The 18840-nt window shown below is 37.7% G+C and overlaps 2 protein-coding genes across 4 annotated transcripts in view; one reads left to right on the top strand and one right to left on the bottom strand.

Annotated features, from left to right (window-relative positions):
• Positions 1-2: 2 nt before the first annotated feature.
• On the bottom strand, positions 3-3386 carry myl10 (myosin, light chain 10, regulatory). Its single transcript, XM_065259889.2, has 7 exons — positions 3244-3386; positions 2885-2971; positions 2697-2772; positions 827-931; positions 555-633; positions 429-477; positions 3-212 (listed from the first exon to the last, which is right to left on the bottom strand). Exons 1-7 carry the CDS (start codon positions 3244-3246, stop codon positions 108-110), a joined length of 504 nt encoding a protein of 167 aa, XP_065115961.1. The 5' UTR covers positions 3247-3386; the 3' UTR covers positions 3-107.
• A 4909-nt stretch (positions 3387-8295) lies between these two features.
• cux1a (cut-like homeobox 1a) overlaps positions 8296-18840 on the top strand; it is a 123802-nt gene continuing 113257 nt past the window's right edge. For 2 of the 3 annotated variants that reach the window (XM_065259867.2, XM_065259877.2), the window contains exon 1: positions 8296-9863. In XM_065259867.2, coding sequence (XP_065115939.1) covers positions 9801-9863 — 63 coding nt within the window. In that variant the 5' untranslated portion in view covers positions 8296-9800. The remainder of the gene's footprint in view (positions 9864-18840) is intronic. The other variant, XM_065259871.2, reaches the window with a different exon arrangement.

Below are 18840 nucleotides of genomic sequence, written 5' to 3' on the forward strand. Positions count from 1 at the left end.
CATTGTTTTGTATCTCTTTATTGACAAAAGGCAGGTACGGAGCTCAGGGATAGACACCACACAAACAGACTTTGAACAAACATGGAAAAACATGGGAAATGTAGTCTTTACTCCTGTTCTTTGTCCTCTCCGTGGGTGATGACGTAGCACAGGTTTTTGTAGTCCAGGTTGCCAGCCACATCCAAGGGGAAGTTTGTGAACATCTGGTTTACCTGCATTATAAAGGAATTGAATGAGTTTAATGAATCGATTAAATGAAATCGGCACCAATAGATGTGACCCTTTAAGTTAAAAATAAAGCTACTGGTTAATTCAATTCATAAATATTGGTCGACACAACATATTTACACAACTTTTTATTGAGTCAACTAATATTTTTAAGTTAAACCAATTCAAAATTGAAGATAAAAATGAAAAGCGTGTGTTACCTCGGCCTCAGAAAATTTGTCTGCCTGGGACATAAGGTGATATTTAATCCTTCGAGAAGATAAGAAAAGAGAGTTCAAAACAATGTTCATGTCAAACATTCATGTCTCATAATAATCTATACTCACTCTTCTCCTTTAAGAATGCCCGTGCCCTCTGGATCAAAGATTTTAAAGGCATTGAGAATCGTCTCTTCGGGATCTGTGCCTGTTAGTGACACAAACATTTGTCATTTCACAGCTTCACAAACAATGTTACAATGACATGCACATATAGGCTAAACCGTACAGTAATCCATAGAATATCAGTATTCGGTTTGACTCGTCCCTGCTAGGCATCAATGCTATTTGCACCTCATTATCATGATTAGAATTTCAATGCTGATGAATCTTATTCTTGCCTTTGAGCTTCTCGCCGAACATGGTGAGGAAGACGGTGAAGTTAATGGGGCCGGAGGCTTCCTTCAACATCTCATCAAGCTCATCGTTGCCCACGTTGAGACGTCCTGCCAAACGCACGCATGCAGAGATATACATTAATACTTTCTGTGATCGTTTAATGGACTGAGAGGCTATCATGTTTGTATCTCTAATTAAATAAAATGCTTGTTATCTGAGATAACAGGGTTAGGAATACGTTCTTTATAACATATTCTGTCTAATATTTATTTTTGCTTATAAAAAATGTTCGGTTGTTTTCAAGGAATGTGAAGAACCTTTACCCAACCCACTGTGTTGTGATTTTATCTTTGCTGGGTTGTTTTAACTCATTGTTGAGTCAAATATAAATATTTTCTGGGTTAATTTAACCCAAAGGCTAAGTTTGTCAATTTTTGACCCACACTGGGCTAAAAATGACCCAGCATTGTAAGTGGACACTGTAAAAACGTTGGTTCAACTTAAGAAAGTAAGTTACCAGGTTGCCTTAATTTTGAATTGGTTAATTCAACTTAAAAATAATAGTAAATAATATTTTTAACTTTTTTGAGTCAACTAACATTTTAAGTTAAACCAACAAATATTTTTACAGTGAAGACAGACACACATGTAAAAAGTACACTTTAAAAAATGCTGGGTTATTTTTAACCCAACGTTGGTTCAAAAAGGGACGAACTGAGCCAACATAAATGAAATCCTAATTTATGTTGGGTTGTTTTAACTCATTGTTGAACTGTAAAAAATACTTTGCTGCCTTAAATTTTTTTGTTGAATCAACTCAGATTTTTTTCAACTTACTATTATTTATTTGGACTAGAGATGAGTTGTTATTACTACAGGTGAGTTGTTACTGACTTGACTTTTCTCAACTATATTTTATAAGTTGTGACAACTCATCTCTGTTGACATGACTTGTAAATCTGAGTTGATTTAACAAAAAAATGAAGGCAGCAAAGTATTTTTTACACTGTGGGTAAAATATAAACATTTTCTGCACTGTAAAAATTCTTTGCTTAAAACTTGAAGTCAACTTACTGTTATTTATCTTGACAAGAGATGAGTTGCTACAACTTATAAAATGAAGTTAACTTATTATATATTATTAACTATATATTTTATAAGTTATAACAACTCGTCTCTAGTCAATATAAATAATAGTTAATTAAAATGACTTGTAAATCTGAGTTAATTGAACAAAAAAATGTATGGCAGCAAATCATTTTTTACAGTGTGTGTTAATTTAACCCAATGGCTGGGTTTGTCCCTTTTTGACCCAACGCTGGGTTGTAAATAAACCAGAATTTTTTAAGAGTGTAACCTTTAGTGAAGTCCAAATGTTTGAGACCAGAAAATTTAAAAAAATCGAGAAACATTTTTACATAAAAGGAAATATAGTCCCTACACTTTTTCTAGGTCACTCATCAAATAATCAAATGTGTTTTATGACATTAACAGTGTGCAAAATGTCAGATTTAATTGCTTCCATTGAAGCACACAATGCTCTTAAAAATCTTTTCAAACTATATATAGAAAAACTGATTATCCAGTTTTGTACTTGTTGAGTCCATGCCAACTCAAGCACATGCTTGCATTAAAGAAAGACGGGGGTAAAGCAAATACCATAAAATATAGAGTATATACACTGATAACTTTTTAACCATTGACAAACAATACTACTAGAATTACTTTTAGGCTTCACAACATTAGCACACTTCTATAGAAACATCACACGAATCCTTTAAAAACACTGTTCCAGTTAGTTCAACAGAACAAACCCCCTGTTTCTCTCCTGCATTTATACTCCACACATCCATTCAGTGTGGCTTTACTCACCCAAAGCAGCAAACGTATCCCTCAGATCATTTTTGTCAATAAAGCCATCCCTGTTCTGGTCCATGATGGTGAAAGCCTGGAGAAGCGTTCGGATTTGCCAAGTTATCATTACAGACACAAAGAGCAGAGCACCAAAGGTTTGCTATAATTACAGTTTATAAAATGTTTTATTAAGGTAATCCTTTTACCTCTTTAAACTCTTGGATCTGTGACTGCTCAAACATGCTGAACACGTTGGAGCTGGCTGCTTCCTTCTTCTTGGCTTTCTTTGGCGCCTGGGAATCAGAGCGAAAAGATTTTGTTTTTTTTCCCTTTCTCTTACATCTCAATTCATTGCAATTGTAAAGCACACACTTAGCATTGAATAACATGTTACAGTTAAACTCCACTATATAAAGTGATTATATGACTCTCAAAAGAGGTCACAGAGATGGAACTGTGCTTAAATCATCTTAAAATGCATCTTATTAGATAGATAGATAGATAGATAGATAGATAGATAGATAGATAGATAGATAGATAGATAGATAGATAGTTGCAGGCCTACCATTGTGAAGTGCTTGTCTTGTTCTTGGTCTCAAAAGCCTGAGGGACAATCAGAAATCATCTCTTTTCGGCTATATATTGGCACAATTGACTTGACGGCCCACCTGTTCTATGTTTAGACAAAGGAGGAGGCACAACACAAGAATAGTTACCATATAGAGAATAATACCCCGACCCTGACACCCCCCTTCATTGTTACGGACAGATGCTAGATGATGTGTGATGAGAGTGTGGTCTTGCTATCTTAGGATCATTCGAATGCCCTATCCCCGTAAGACTTTTCCAAATAGATAATGTGTTTTTAAAGGATAGTGTGAAGCTGACTAGCTTCTCACATCAATGCATGGGGTCAGATGTTGACCTTACGTCTCGGCTACGGGGATTACTTTGGTAATAGTTTGATGCTGTTGTTGCATTGGTGATCAGATACTTTTGACCAGCTAACAAGACAAGCCAAGGTGATTATAGCACAAACAAGGTTGGGTACTACTAAGTGAGGGCAATCGATGGATGTTAAAATGAATTACAGTATATTCACATTACAGTATGTAAGATATAAGATAAAGACACGTAGCTCAATTAGTGCATTACGTTAGCAGCACAAAACATTGTAGGTTTATACTGATAAAATATATATCTTGAATGCACTGGAAATAGCTTTGGATAGCAGCATCTGCCAAATGCATAAATGTATAGCCAGTGTGACAACTTGCCCCGGTCTCTCCCAAAACTGTGTATATTGTGGGTAATATTATGATAACTCAACCCATGCAATTCTTCCACCTGCAACGTTTTAGACCAATAAACTTTGCGCATTATTAAAACCACATATGGACTTGATCCATTTCAATCCACCCAAGCGCAGTCAAGCTCTTGGCTTGCATCTTTTACATACAAATTGTTTCTACTTTGTCTCCCATTATCTATTGTTGAACCGGCCTGAACAAAAGCCTGTCGCTACAAATATAGCAAGATATTCAAGGCTTGCCAGATTTAAATGTGCTCTTCTGAACAGCCAAGTAATGTGCCACAAGACTGCTGTAAATAATCTGTCCAGCTACCGGCATGACAGCAGTCTGCATGTATCTAGTTTTAGCGATGTCCTCACAATACAAGCCAAGAGAAGAATCGCACAATGGGATGTGAGGAATGTGACTGTAGTCTATTGGCATTGTGTGTGTGTGTTTTTACTACAGTGAGTGTGCCCATGTTGGGTGTGTGGCGGCAGGTGGGGGGTGTGAGGGAGTCAAGGTCTGCTTACGTGTTCTTGCAATAACATAACTGATGGGTAGCCTGGAAGGAAAGTGTTAGCTTCCTACAGCTGCCTCTTGCTGTCAATCACTTTCACCATATGGTTCTGTTACACTTCTGTGGCCTGTAAATATACCTGTTGCTTAATATGGGAGCACAGAGTTGAGTCAACGTCATTGAACTTGATTTCTTTATTTTTAGGCATAGTTAAACTATAGCTTGTTTTCGGTTCCTCTGTTTTTTTTTTATAATCAGAATAGAGGAGATTTTGACCAATTCGTATAGGGGCATAAGAATGCATTCGCACATAATGTTTGGTTTCCAAAATTATTATTTTTGTACCCTAAGATAGGTTTCGCTGTTCAACATTTTTAAGCCATGTTGGGTAAATATTGGACAGAACACACCGCTCTTGGGTTGAAATAACCCAGCTTTTATTTCTCAAGTGCACTTCGAGTTATTTAAATGTGTTTTATTAAATTTCAAAAGCACAAACTAAACTTCATGTATTTTTCTGTTTAAATTTAAATTAACCCTTTAACTACCTGGGTTTCATATTCATAGCTGTGAATGATCAGAAATGTACAGTACTGTGCAAAAGTCTTGGCAGCCACTGTTGTTTTAGAAGTTTTAATGTCCATCCATATTTATTTTTCAATCTATTTTATTATAAGACACAAACAGAAAATACTGGAAATATGTACAAAAAAATAAAAAAATAATTTTCTAGACTAAATGTCTTCTTTAGGCATCGTTGGTGTTTAGTGTGACCTCTCTTGGCACTAAACAAATCTTGAGTGTTTTTGAGCAGAATGAAGTAAAAAGACTAGTTTCTTTAAAATGAGATATTAGGATTTAATTTTATTTAGGTTTTTAAGAGATTGCTCAAGTGGAAGGGGAGTTTACCTTAAAAACTTGACACATCAGTTTACATTTTTATACAGTTTTTAATACTACATACACATTTAGTGTATTTTCTGGATGTATTCTATTAAAGAGACTGAGAAACAATTATATATGATCACTATTACATTGCAAAAACAACAAATCTAATTCTGGCATGGAGACTTAAGACTTTTGCACAGTACTGTATATTTCTCAGGAAATAGTACATTTTGACTACAGAAATGGATGATCTGAAAACATTAGCTCAGCTTTTCTACTTTTACCAAGTGATGTTTGGTAGAGCACGTTTTTGAAAAATTTATTAAAACATACTAAAAGTGTTTTCATGGCACCAAGTAACATAATTTTGTAAAGTTAGTGCTCTTACATTGTAATATGGCAAAAAATATGTTTTCCTTGCAAATTTCCCCAAGAACAGTTCACATCGCAAAAGTGATTTATTTTGTGACTGTGCTTTTGATTGACACTCTGACATGGATTTTTTTGGCATAATATACCTCAAGCAAATAGTAGAGATAGCTCAATCAGCTCCTCTCAATAAAATATATTGACTACAAATGTGCTCAACCATTTGGTTGAGAGGTAGTTAAAGGGTTAATGAGCTGTATCTGCCTGCAACAATGACTCGACTAAGTGGTCTCAATAATTGTCTATACGTTTGAGCATTTCTCCTATAGAGGTCATCAAATATAATTCACGATGTATTGAAACAATTCCTGCAGGGCTCTAGAATGTTGTTTTCCTCGCAAGCTTTTGTAAAACAGAATTACAACTCAAATTCTGACCAATCAAATAATTTACCACAGGTCAAGGACATGGTGACAAAGGTTTATAATTATATATGATTGCCTGTTGAATGTTTAAGCACTATAACTGTGAAGTTGAACTTGAACTTGAACACTTAAACTTATCTGAATTCACTTTGTTTTTTTGTGACCACACCTGTCACGCTGATTTCATCTGACGCACGGGAGTTGTAGCGGTTACGCGCCTAAATCGAATTGAACTTCCGGTCTGTATTTATTAATCCGTTTGACTGGCAGTGGCTTAACTGATTTCTGAAACAAATGCCGTGTCGAAAATAAATTGTTTTGGTTTGCTAAAGACGAGGGGAGACGACGAGCATGGATCAATGGAGAGGTTTGGCAGCCGGGCAAGAAATCAAGGATCTGTAGGTTGTATACATTCATTTTACACAGTAACATTAGCTCAGTGTTATAGGCCCTGGTTGATACGCATAAAAATGAACGAATAAGTTTGTCACTTGTTGTCAGAAATGTATAATATTCTATAATTTAATATATATAATTTGGGGATGAGTGAAGATTTGTTTTAAAGTAAAATGTAATGTTTATGGTTAATGCATATAGCCTAACAGTTGTGACCCTTCCTGTGAAATTCAGACTAAAGTCTCAAAATCTAATTATGAAATTAGGAGTATCAAAGTTTGATTTTACATTGATTTCAATTGTTGACATGGTCTTGTCAGTATTAAAGATATCAAGGTTATATTTTCACAGAATGTCCTTTACATCATATAGGATGATTTTATGTAGAAAAAGTACATTACTAAATTCACAGACTGGGTCACAATTAATTATGTGATCATTGATCTTAAAAATGTAAGAATTGCTGTGCTATTATATGCCATATATGTGGTTATAGCCAACTATCGTATAGCCTACGTAACAGCATAAAATGTTCCAGATTACATTTGACTTACTAATACGGTTTCAAATATTTTTTCTTTAAAAATATAAAAGATTTATGTGATGGTTTTATTTGTCTTAATTGTGAAAAATGTGCATACGCTTTGATTGGTGATTTCACATTTCTATAAGCAGGCAAAGTAAAAACATCAATTTTGATGCGTAGTACAATTTACATTAAATGAGGCATATGACAGTGACATCATGATCTGCTATATTTTCAAATGTGTTTTTAATTGTAGTTTGTTTGCCTGCAGATGGTGCAGTTTCCCCAGCGGAGAACCCAACCAGCAGTGATAACTAAACACATGCAGAGATCAACAGGTTCACTCTATTAGTCAAAACACCACATAGACTGACATTGTTTTTATCCCCACAAACGTCTTGACATTATTTCATTTAAAGTTAAGCAGATTTTATGGATTTATGTGCTCTCTTTATTAAAGAGGACCACCAACATTTAAAACATCTGACTTTTTCAAACCTGCATGCATGCACACACGCACAGGTACAGGTCCCCAGAACAATGCCCTCTGCTTGTCTCTTCATTATGTTCATTTGGCGTGTCTTTGCATCTCCATAATTAAAATCTAATCCTGCATGCCGACTTTTTAAACGAGGACTAGCCTCAAGAGGAGGCTTATTTGATTAAAAAAGGGGAAGGGTAGAGGAGGGAGTCCTCCGCAGCTCAGCAGGCAGGAGAGCGAGCTCTTAATTGTGCTCCCATGAGGTGTGCGTACGCCTGGGCAGAAGAGGGGTGGGAGGGTGCTCGCAGACTCTAGTGGGCCTGAAAAACAAACTGCCAATGGGACCGACTCCCCTGGCTTCTCAGAGGGGGTAACTGAGGGGAGGAGCACTCGTGAGGAGTCGTGGGACTCCCTGAGCTTGAAATTCTCAGTCTGCCCTGCAGGGGATAAGCTAAAACTTCCCCTGTCTTTAAGTGTCTGCGTGTGGTGGTGAGGATGACAGTTTTGGCCATTCTTTAAACAGATCTGAGAACTCCACAGATAAATATAACTTATGGAACTGGGTAAATGCTATATATTAAACCGCCCTGAACAAAAAGGCCAGTTATATCAGGCAAATGATATTTAAGGTTAAACTGAAATATTTTTTTATTTATCAGTACATTTCATATATTTCATATTTATCAAATTTAGGTTTTTGTGTACGTCAGGTGGTTGAGCATTTGCAATGCAAACCTTATGCATTCAATCCAGGGAACACACATAATGATGAAATGAACAGCTTCAATGCACTTCAAGTCACTTTGAATTGAAGCATCTACCAAATGCATATATGCAAAATATTTATTTTCACAATAAATGCTAACAAGTCTTTAGTAAATATCAGTAAGAATCACAAGACACATCTGTGTTAATATAAATGGCAATGCAATTGTATTTTATAGTTTTCTTTAATAATGTTATTTGTAATTCTTATTGGCTCTATGTTTGTCCTCTGCACAATGACAGTATTTTATAATCTAAAAGAAAGATGAACTAGTAAATCCGTACATCTGAACAGGAACATATTAAATGTTTAGTTTTCCAGTACACAGACTAAATTACATCTATAATAGTTTTTCTTGATTATTATATAAGGGCAAAATATTTTCTTTTAATAGATTTATATTATACACGTTAACGTTGTACTATTAACATTAACTTTTATTATACACGTTAACGGCTAAATTGTGATTATCAACACTAATTGTGATAATTAATACAATTACTTTGGATCATTGCATCACTATGAACAATGAGCTATGGCAATACTCTTCACATCCTATAGAGGGCGCTCTTCTCTAAGTTCAAGTTCAATGGCAGCATTTACAAATCATCAGGAATCGACCGGACAATGGTTTATATAATACGATAAAATCATCAAATGCTACCATCTTAAATACCGTACATAAAATACCCATTACTTAATACAACATTTATATTGTTAAAAGTTAAGTATTCTTTTTATTTAGGGTACAGCTCTCTTTATTCAGATTCTTCACGCAGGCATTGACCATGAAATCAATATTATAGATCTATCGGCTTTGGGGTAAAAATAAAGACGAGCTGAACATATACACAAACAACGACACGAATCGTTATGAGAAAATATGAAGAAAGATATCAAAAACATTTATATTTCCAAAAGAAATGGAGAGCTAATCAAATAAATCAATATCTCAACAATACGAATATACCAACAGGGTGAAAGGTTGATCATCTGACCACGCGTACAAAGATAAAAGGAAGAACACAGTGTACGCGTCGAATTTGTTTTAATCGCGTCGTCCGATCCGCTCAGCGTCCACGGCTGGCGCAATATCGAAAGTGATGAAAAATCAATAACCGTGTAAACTATTTTCTTTTAACGGATGAAAACGTATCCAAACACATCCCCCTCCCTCTCCGCTCGGCCACAGGGAGCTCGATTGAACGCGGGAAGTCCACCCCGCGTTTTCTGCCTTTTATTTCGGATGCCACCTCGGTCTCAATAATTGTTTTCAGTAGCCCTATTCAATATCACAGGTTGGCGTTGGTTCGATAACTCCATTCCGCGCGCGCCCGCGCCCTTCGATCCGCTCCGCTCCGTGTTTTGCGCGCGCTCCCCCGCCTCTCTCTCGCGCTGAACTCCAGCCCCTCTCGCGCTCTCTCTATCAGCCTTTCATTCCGTCTCAATATGTCTCAAGATGGCGGCCAATGCGGGATCGATGTTTCAATATTGGAAACGCTTTGATTTGCAGCAGCTCCAGGTCAGCTCCCTTTTGCTTTGTACTCACGCGCTGTGCCGGTAAGCCGGTCCCGGGGAGCGTCGCGGAGGGGCTGGAGCGTCTCTCTCGCGACGCCTCTTTCGCCGGGTTTGCGTGGCTTCGGCGCCCATTGATTAAAGCGGCTCGCTCGCGCTGATCGGAAATTGATCCTCTTTGTTCAATTCCCATCGATCAACCATCACGGTCAAGGTGGATGCGGCCAGTTTGGCAACGGGAGCCCGAAGGTTTTCCGGTTCTGTAGATCGGACCTTCTCATCCCGGGCTGTGTTGTGAATAGTTTGTGCTGTAGATTTTGATAGTATGTTTGTTGAAATAATTTTGTGTTTAGGGGAAGAAGTGTGTCGCGCTACACGGGTGGCGCTGTGCTGGACCGAGACGTTATTGCTTAGTAACGAGAGGTGTCGGACTTTTTCCTCTCGTTTTTATATTTCATACTATTCGTTGTTTGTGAAGAGTTTTGTGCTGATTTGTTTCTTTGGAAGTTTTTTAAGCGGGTTTTCGTTATCAATCGCAAAGTTTAGCTTTGGTCGTTAAGCTTTAAGTGAAGACGGGTGAAGTTGGTGCGAGACCTGCGCCAGACAGGAACAATTAAATACAAAACAATAAACAAACATGAACAGTTCAGTCATTTTGTTAAGGAAATGTCTCGTTTTACATATGCGCACGGAGCGGTCTCGAGCATGCAATGTTATGTTTACAGTATTCCGTTACAGAGCCCGACTAATGCGACCGAAATAGCTTATCAAAACAAATTAACGCAATTTAATACCGTAAGTCAGTTTTGTCACATATAACACGTTTATGTCGTACAGCTGAAAATTTACATCTAAGCTAAAACGGGCGGGTTGTATTGTAAAGATGAGATTTCTGTGCATATTCAATGTTGCCTTTTATTGCATCGATTACTTGCTAAACTATTAACTTACAACTTGCGCTATTTGCATTTGTTTTATTACAGTTGACGCTGAATCGAAATGTGTGTGCGTTAGGTTCACGAAGTGCATTTTTCCCGATTGGTTACACATAAACAATAGACCTCGATTATATCAATTACTGATTAATGGATTTATATATTTATGAACTGAGGTCGCATGGTTGAATTTTAGCTCGGAAAATCGCTGACCTATTTGCGCGTGACGGATCGAACTTTATATTTCCTCTAGTAAACTATTTATACATCTCTATAAGCACCACAAGTCATTGAAAAATCGATAGCATAACATTTAAAATAAATAAAAAATCGATATCAGTCGATAATATCTGGAAAACGAGCTTACTAAGCGTTAATAGATAAATAAGGATGTATTTATTTGTTTTAGATATTACATGATTACGTCGTATTAAAAATAATACGACGTGCAAATATTTTGTGCACACAAAAACAGCTGAACAGATGAGGTGGCCGGATTAAAATAATCTGAAATTCAATTGAACCACAATGCAGAATTCTTAGTACGTGTTGCAATGTGTTTAGGAAAATATGGGATGTTTTTCGGTGTTTGTGTAACATTAATCTGTAATAGTCAAACATTGCTTAGAGCCTGTATGTCAGATGTCTTGCTCCTCTCCAGGGAGGAGGTGTTTGATTATTGAGTTCTTGGAAAATCATTTATTCAATTATGGTTCAGACATATAGTGAACTGTAGAGCATAAAAGGACCACACACACAGCTGTGCATATTCTGATGTGGTGACTCTTAATTTTCAATGCTCTCTCGCCCTCCCTCACTCTGTCTCTCTCTCTCTTTCTCTCTCTCTGGCTCTGTCTGTCTCCCAGGCTGATAAGAACTGGCATCAGCGAGTTCAGGCTTTGATGATGTCATGGATGCTATTTATCTTGTTTTCTGCTCACTCTACTTTATATTTTTCAGCATGCTTTACAACAATTTTATGCAGGGTGCATGTGATTCAGCATTGTTTTTATACATCTGATTAAGTTTACTGATTTACAAAGTTGACTTGATTACACAATTTGAATCAGATGTATGACATTACCCAACAAAACCACAAAAGTTGAAGTCGTCTGAATTATATAATTCCCTTAAACGTATAACTTCAGATTATAGGAGACCTTTTTTGACTTTATATATAACTATTTAGTTTTACTTTGAATTGGTTGAGACCACAACAAAAGACAGCTCATCTGTATACACTTGACTAATCCCAACCCTCAACTTTCCACCCTTTAACTTTGTTTAATATTGTTACCAATATGTGACCCTGTCTGTATATCAAGGTATCAAGGTTGTATTTTCACTGAATGTTCTTTACATTATGCAGCATGATTTTATGTAAAAACAGTAAATAAAAAAATACTATTTCGGCTGGGTTTTTTACAGGCAGGGTAACTTATTATTAATAAAAACATACTCCTTGCTTTATAGCTATTCTAACTTATAAATATAACTATACGTATTGTGCTTATTGTTGGACGAAATGCTTAAATTAAATTTTGAACCCTTTGCTTTTATGTCACCTGCCTTTTCTGTCACCACGTGGCCCTCGGTTAGAGGAGGCAGGTGAGGTGTAAGTGTACCTCCGCTTGTGTGTGGTCCCGGGTTTTCGTGCGTCAACGTGGAGAGATTAGCGAGTGACGCAGGCTGTTCTGCCACCATCGAGATGTGAGTTGAATCTCTTGTCTGAACCTGTGCTGGGCCCCTGCGATGACTTTAAAAATGTGTTTGATATCTTTAATGAGGGACACATGTGCCGGCTGTGGTACGCTGTGTACCAAAACAAGCTACGAGAGTAATCTGTTGTGTGTTTTGGGTTCATCTGTGTGCTCAGATGTGGCTATCAGACGACCGGCATTGCTAGATCTTTTAGATGTTTTGCAATATGGGAACGGCTGGATGACAGACGTCATGTCATCATGTATGTGGTGTTCTTACAATAGATAATAACAGCTCAAAATCTATAACTTTTGCAATACAGTAAAGCATATTGTGGTGGAAGAACAAAAGAAACCGATTTAAATGTGCACCTGTATTTTCGGTTTAATTCACTAGTAATTACAGTCTGACACCTGACTGATTTTGTAGAAAAAGGGAAAGTCCCTGAAATAGGAATATCGCCACGTGAAAATGCACAGATATACTTTTAGAAATGGCTTAAATGCTGACATGAAAGATGAACAGAACAACAGCGCCTCTGTGGAGCCCACCCCACACATTTAAAACAGACTCGGATTCTGACCACTTCAAAACCCAGCCAAATATACGAGGGCCCCGAAACAACACGCGTATTTGCATGTGGCTTCTCCAAATTTAGCCTCAAAGTGAAGCGCTTCAAGTGACTCTTGTATCGCTGTAATTTTGCAATTTAGCCAGATACAAATAAATTATGCTGAGCCTCTTTGATTTCTTTATTTGATATTCACTTTTAGAAAAGAAAGCGTCGAGTGCTAAATTCGGTGATCCAAATCCGTTTAAAATGGAACTGTACCGAAACTATGATTTAATTGTGAGCATTAATAGCTTTTTATATTCGTAGAGACGTGAAGGATATTACATTTACAGTGCTCTGTCTGTCTGTAATGGTTTTACATTACAATTTCTTCTGCTGTGTGTGTGTGTTACAGGAGACACAGTCTGTTGCCTCACTTTGGTTATTGAAAACGTAGTGGTGCCTTCAGCTGCTTGGCTTGTAAACTCGACCGTAATTTAAAATAGAATAGTTTAGTTTAGTTTAGTAATAACACTTTCTATGTAGTACCACATTGGCATATTACCTAATATTACTTAAAACAGTATATGGACAGTTTTTGTGTAAGTGTCTAAAGATTTCATTTGACCATAGAGCCATTTTGGTCGATCGGATAGCAAGTGGATGATGCTAAATACAGGTGTAAACCACAGGTAGTCAAAAATGCTTTCGACCAGATTGCTTTGGTGGTGTAGACGCTCATGTGGTTGAATGTGTTCGAACAGCCACAAAATACCGCCTACTTTCCGCATACAAACGTAATATGTAATGTAAACACAATGTTTTTACATCGGCCCTTACTTTTTGCGCTAACCAACAGTGTTCGGTATTTAGACTGTCATTGATAAAACAAAAGCCTCTTTCATTTTTTTTTACGCTTTGCGTGTATGAGTTTTTTTTATCAATTGCTCTGAAATATCTGAGAAAGGTCTTATATTGATTGTTTTATCAGACATGCATTGTCGCTTTACGCGTCAGAAAGGATGTAACGATTAATCGTGTGTCCCATTAAAAATGCCTGTCTGAAATTGATTCTGAATCACAAGGCTGCGTTTCTGTGTTTCATGCACAGCTTGTGCGTGTACTACGGCATTTGGTCAGTAGGAAGTCCTTATCAATCTAAAATCATTATGAGTCGGAGTTGTTTATAACGTGCATTTAAACGTTATACAAAATCATTCAAAATATTTTTTATTATCACCAAAATACCTAAAACAATTTGAAGAACATCGATATAAATATTCCTCTAGACATTTCCAGGAATGGCGTTTGTAATCCTATTTCTTCTGTGGCACAGAGGGTGTTTCTGCATGAGAGCGCCCCCTGGCTTTTTCACGTGCGCTGACGCGATACACGTCTGGATCCGAACTTTTCTTCCGATTTTTTTTTCTGACTAGTTGCTAAACTGATCTCTTAAAACATATGCCTCGTTGAAAATAACAAATGTTTTGGTTTCCTAGGTAATCTATGTGTTGTTTTTTTGCTTGTTATATAAATAAACTACGTTTAAAGTACTTTGTTGTTATTTATTTTTAGCAGAGTTTACCGCAAGTTACGTGAGGACCACGAAAATTGCTTGTTTATGTTGTTACAGCTGAAACCGTCTATACATGTACAGAACAATCTGCAGATTGTTTACCAACCACACAAGCAGCTGTGCTTTGACATAATATTAGTGCGCGTCAACTTAAACCCGTTATTTTTCCCTCTCGACCCGTCCACAGACCATCCCCTCGAAGTAATCAGGACTGAAGTGGTTGAAAGTGGACAAAATAGGCGGATTAAAACACCAGGTGTGAATGGGATCGTGTTTCTCTCGTTCACTTGTGATTTGATTGACCAGAATGCCAAATCTTAATACCAGGCCATAGATTATGTATGACTCCTTTAAAAGGAACTTGTTTGTATGATACTTGACGGGGATTTATTTTTATTCAGTCTAAAGAGGGAATAAAACAAACTGTTCTTGAGGCAGCTCGCACGCAGTTATTTCAATATCTGTGCGTAAGAAAAACATTTTCCTATTAAATGTGTGCTCAGGCAGATGCTTAATTTAAGCATTTATCAAGTACCTAAATAGTTAATGTGCGCTTCACTTAAGTTTTAAGTGAATGCTTTTTTTAGTATAGTTTGTTGTGTGCGTGTTGACCCCTCTTTCCTCTGCTCGGTCTGCACTCAGTCGCTTTAGATAAAGATGGCAGGAAGAGTTCAGTGGCCATGGGAATCATGGGAGGGAGGGGGGTGAATGTGCCAGCACTCGTTTTCTCTTTCTCTCTCTTAACCTCTCTTTCTCCGTCACCCTCTTTCAGACACTTATACACACGGTCATTACCTCACTAACTGCCCCCTTTCGCTGTGTCTAAGGGCTGGGGTTTCACAGGGGGCCGCTCCCCTCCCGCCCAACACAGGGAAGTCAGAACTCTGACGCCAACAGCATAATTAGCCGTCCATTTCATATAGAGTTGAGCTGGAGGAGGGGATGAGCGAGCAGTCGCCCCTCCTACACTTTTTCACTCTCCTCTCTTTCTTTCGTTCATAGTTTATGGCCTGCCCGCGCACTCTGCAGACTCTTTTAGTGTAAAGGAATTTAACGCCTTTGATTTGTTTACGCTTAAGGAATTGAAAAAAAGTAACACAGACAACGGAAGAAAATTCTGAAAAGTTTAACGTTGTGATCAAACTTTTCAGTTTCATTAAATACAAAATATAATTTTTGAAAGTGTTTCCCGGTGGTCTATTAAATAAGTTTAAAAGCCCTAAATAGGGAAAATTGCTATTGTAGTGAAATAGTGTTATTACAATGCGCCAGGTTATTACAGTGATAGACTGTGGAAAAAGGTCAGAACAGCATTTTATTTGCTTCTGTTCAGAAACATCTGGAAAGAGTTTGAGGGAAGTAGTTCTGAATTAAGAGCCATGGGAAAGAGATCGGCTCGGATTGCCCTCTTTCCTGAGTAAAAGAGAGAGAGAGATAAAGGAAGAGAGTAAAAGAGCAAGGAAAGTCCAAATGGTTTTTTGTATGTTGTCACTGAGAACAAATTTTATAAATAAAAAAACACTAAAAACTTTTTTTTTTTAAATTAATCTGTAAGATTTAATTATTATATTCGAGTTAAAAAAGTGCAAAGTAAAATATAGATTTAAAATTGAAATTCAGTCATAAATATCCATTACTCCGATAACAATTGTTGTCATTGCAAAGCAAGACCTCCACCGCCGAACGTTTTTTTACACCGAAATCCGATCTGTTGTTTTCGGATAAGATTCACCAACTCTGTGATGTGAAGAGCATGTTTTTGTTTCCAGTCTTTGCTGCCATTTCGAGGCTGTGCCGCGCCACCCTAATTCGCCGCAGATATGTTTAAAAAATCACGACCGCAGAGATCAAAGACCTTGAAAAAGCCTGTGACTTTACTGCGCATAAAACTAATGAGGTGCATCTTCCTGTGTCTGGATTCTTTTTCATCTTGTCGTTGTCTGCCGAAGCCGCATACGATGGTCAAATATGCCGCTTACAGCAACTGGACGTCTACTATAATTCATTTTTTTGTATCCTTGAAGCCAAAATGCAAGTGCCATCAGGCCCTGATGAAATGTGCTGGTTTTTGCACTGATTTTAAGAAGCTGTCTGTAGATGAATGGTTAGGTGAAATAGTTTAGCAAGTTTATTTCCACATATGCATAGACATTTTTTGGGTATTGCATCACTTGCATTTTATTTTTGGAGCGTTTTACACACGTGAGTGTGTTGCATGATTATTTTATTTTGTTCCTATATTGAAAACATTTACTGCATTTTAACATATTACTATTGTACATATTTAACAAACAAACAAGTGTTAGCGAAATTCAGTAAACGCAAAATTACTAAAATGTTTCCGCATAGACTTAGTTTTCATCGACTTGCTTAACTTAAAACTGTAACAGCCGTCGCTAACCATCTTGAACAGCAGGTAGACATCATTCCTCGCTCGATAGTTTACTGGGTGAGATTTTGTTTGAAAATAGAGATTGTATTTGCTCTTTAAATATCAGCGTATCGATCACGCGCAGCGGTAGATCCGAAGACTCGCAGTCGGAACTGTTAATGTGTTGGAGACTCGAGAGGCTGGGATCTCACTCGCATGCCATGTTTGATAAAAGCTGAGCTCTTAGGGGGCTGCTGAACAGTCCATTTCAGCTGAGACGAGGAGGCGGCGCACGCCTCTCCCTCTCCTTCTTTCTGGCTTTATCTCTCGCCCTCTCTTCTTTCGCTTGCTTTCCCCCAGCCTACCGCTCGCTGTGAGAGATGATTGAAAAGCCGGCGTTTCCATCAGTGGCCGTCAGCTGTAAATGTACTCAGACTGCTGAAACAGCCTCACGTTGTTGCTGACCGTGGCATGGGCCAGAGGATGTAGCGCCATATTGCATTGTGGGTAGTGTGCCAGCATAATCAGGTGTGAATAAGTAGGTCAGCTGTGGTCTGTGTATTGCATTGCCGCTTGGTTTTGTACAGCATCTGAGAATTTTGGTTTGCGGATTGTTGACGTTAAAGGCCGTTTGTGGGAAAAGAGGGACATTCTTCACTAGCGTGTCCACATGAATGATGAATCACATTTGTGTTGGGTTACATAAGATGGCAACCCAAGGGACGGCCGTCTTTGTCGCGAGCTTTCCTTCTGTGTGTATTCGCTTTCGTTGTATTCTTTCTTGCTGTTTTCTAACTCTCTCTTGTTGGCACTTAGTCTCAATTCGATTGCCAACTGAGAAAGTACCAAGCCGGTATCAGGATACTGGTTGTAAGGTGACACACTGTTTTGTCTCGCGTCCAGTCTGATGGTTTTCCTTTGAGTGTGTTCTGTCATGAGACATCTGGACTGCTGTTTAAGTTTTCTGTCTCGAGCACAAACAGGTGTTTTGTGTGACTAAACGAATGGATTAAACAGGAGACCCAGACAGAGTTCCACACCAGGCTCGGATGTCAAAACGTTTTTTTTTTACTTGAACTGTGTGTGTAATCCTAGCGATATAAATAGCCTTCCTCAGCATGAACTCTAAGGAAGGACAGATGCACAAGATTCATTTTGATGCGTTTCGAAATGCATGTTCAACCTCATTGACTGGAGAACCTGAATGACATTAATTTAAAGTCGGATTAATAGATGGATACATAGCCACAAACTTATAATACTATTAATATAATAAAAAGTATATAATTGACCCAGCAATATTTTCACTGTTAAAAATTAAGGCTACGTTTACACGGAAACGATCTGAAGAGAAAACGCAAAAGTGGCGTTGCGTTATCACTTTTTATTCCGCGTTTATACGAGCGTTTTGAGGGGGAAATCTCCATGCATATGGTGATGCAAAAGTGTGTGATATTCGATGTAGTATGTACTCCAGGCGGCTAGGTGGCAATGTGAAGCACTGACACACAACAACAACAACACCAAGTCCGCGTTCCTGCATACAACCTTCTTTCTTGTTCGACGTATGGAAATAATCCAACATGTTTGTTGTTATTTTTCTGAACTGACGTAAACGTGTACGCAACGATAGCCACCGTGAGCAGACTTTTGCGTTTTTACCTTTTAGATGGAACGTGCCCCAAAAAAGCCATCGCCGTGTAAACCAAAGGCACATCCGATAAAATATTTTTACGTTTTTACCCTCGAGGGTTCTCGTGAAAAAAGGGCCAAGATCAATTGGTAACAGATTACTTTACATTACTTTTTTTGGTAACACATAACATTACTTTAATTGGTGGCACCTAA

The sequence above is a fragment of the Paramisgurnus dabryanus genome, chromosome 10 (assembly GCF_030506205.2).
Source record: "Paramisgurnus dabryanus chromosome 10, PD_genome_1.1, whole genome shotgun sequence".
Classification (NCBI taxonomy): domain Eukaryota; kingdom Metazoa; phylum Chordata; class Actinopteri; order Cypriniformes; family Cobitidae; genus Paramisgurnus; species Paramisgurnus dabryanus.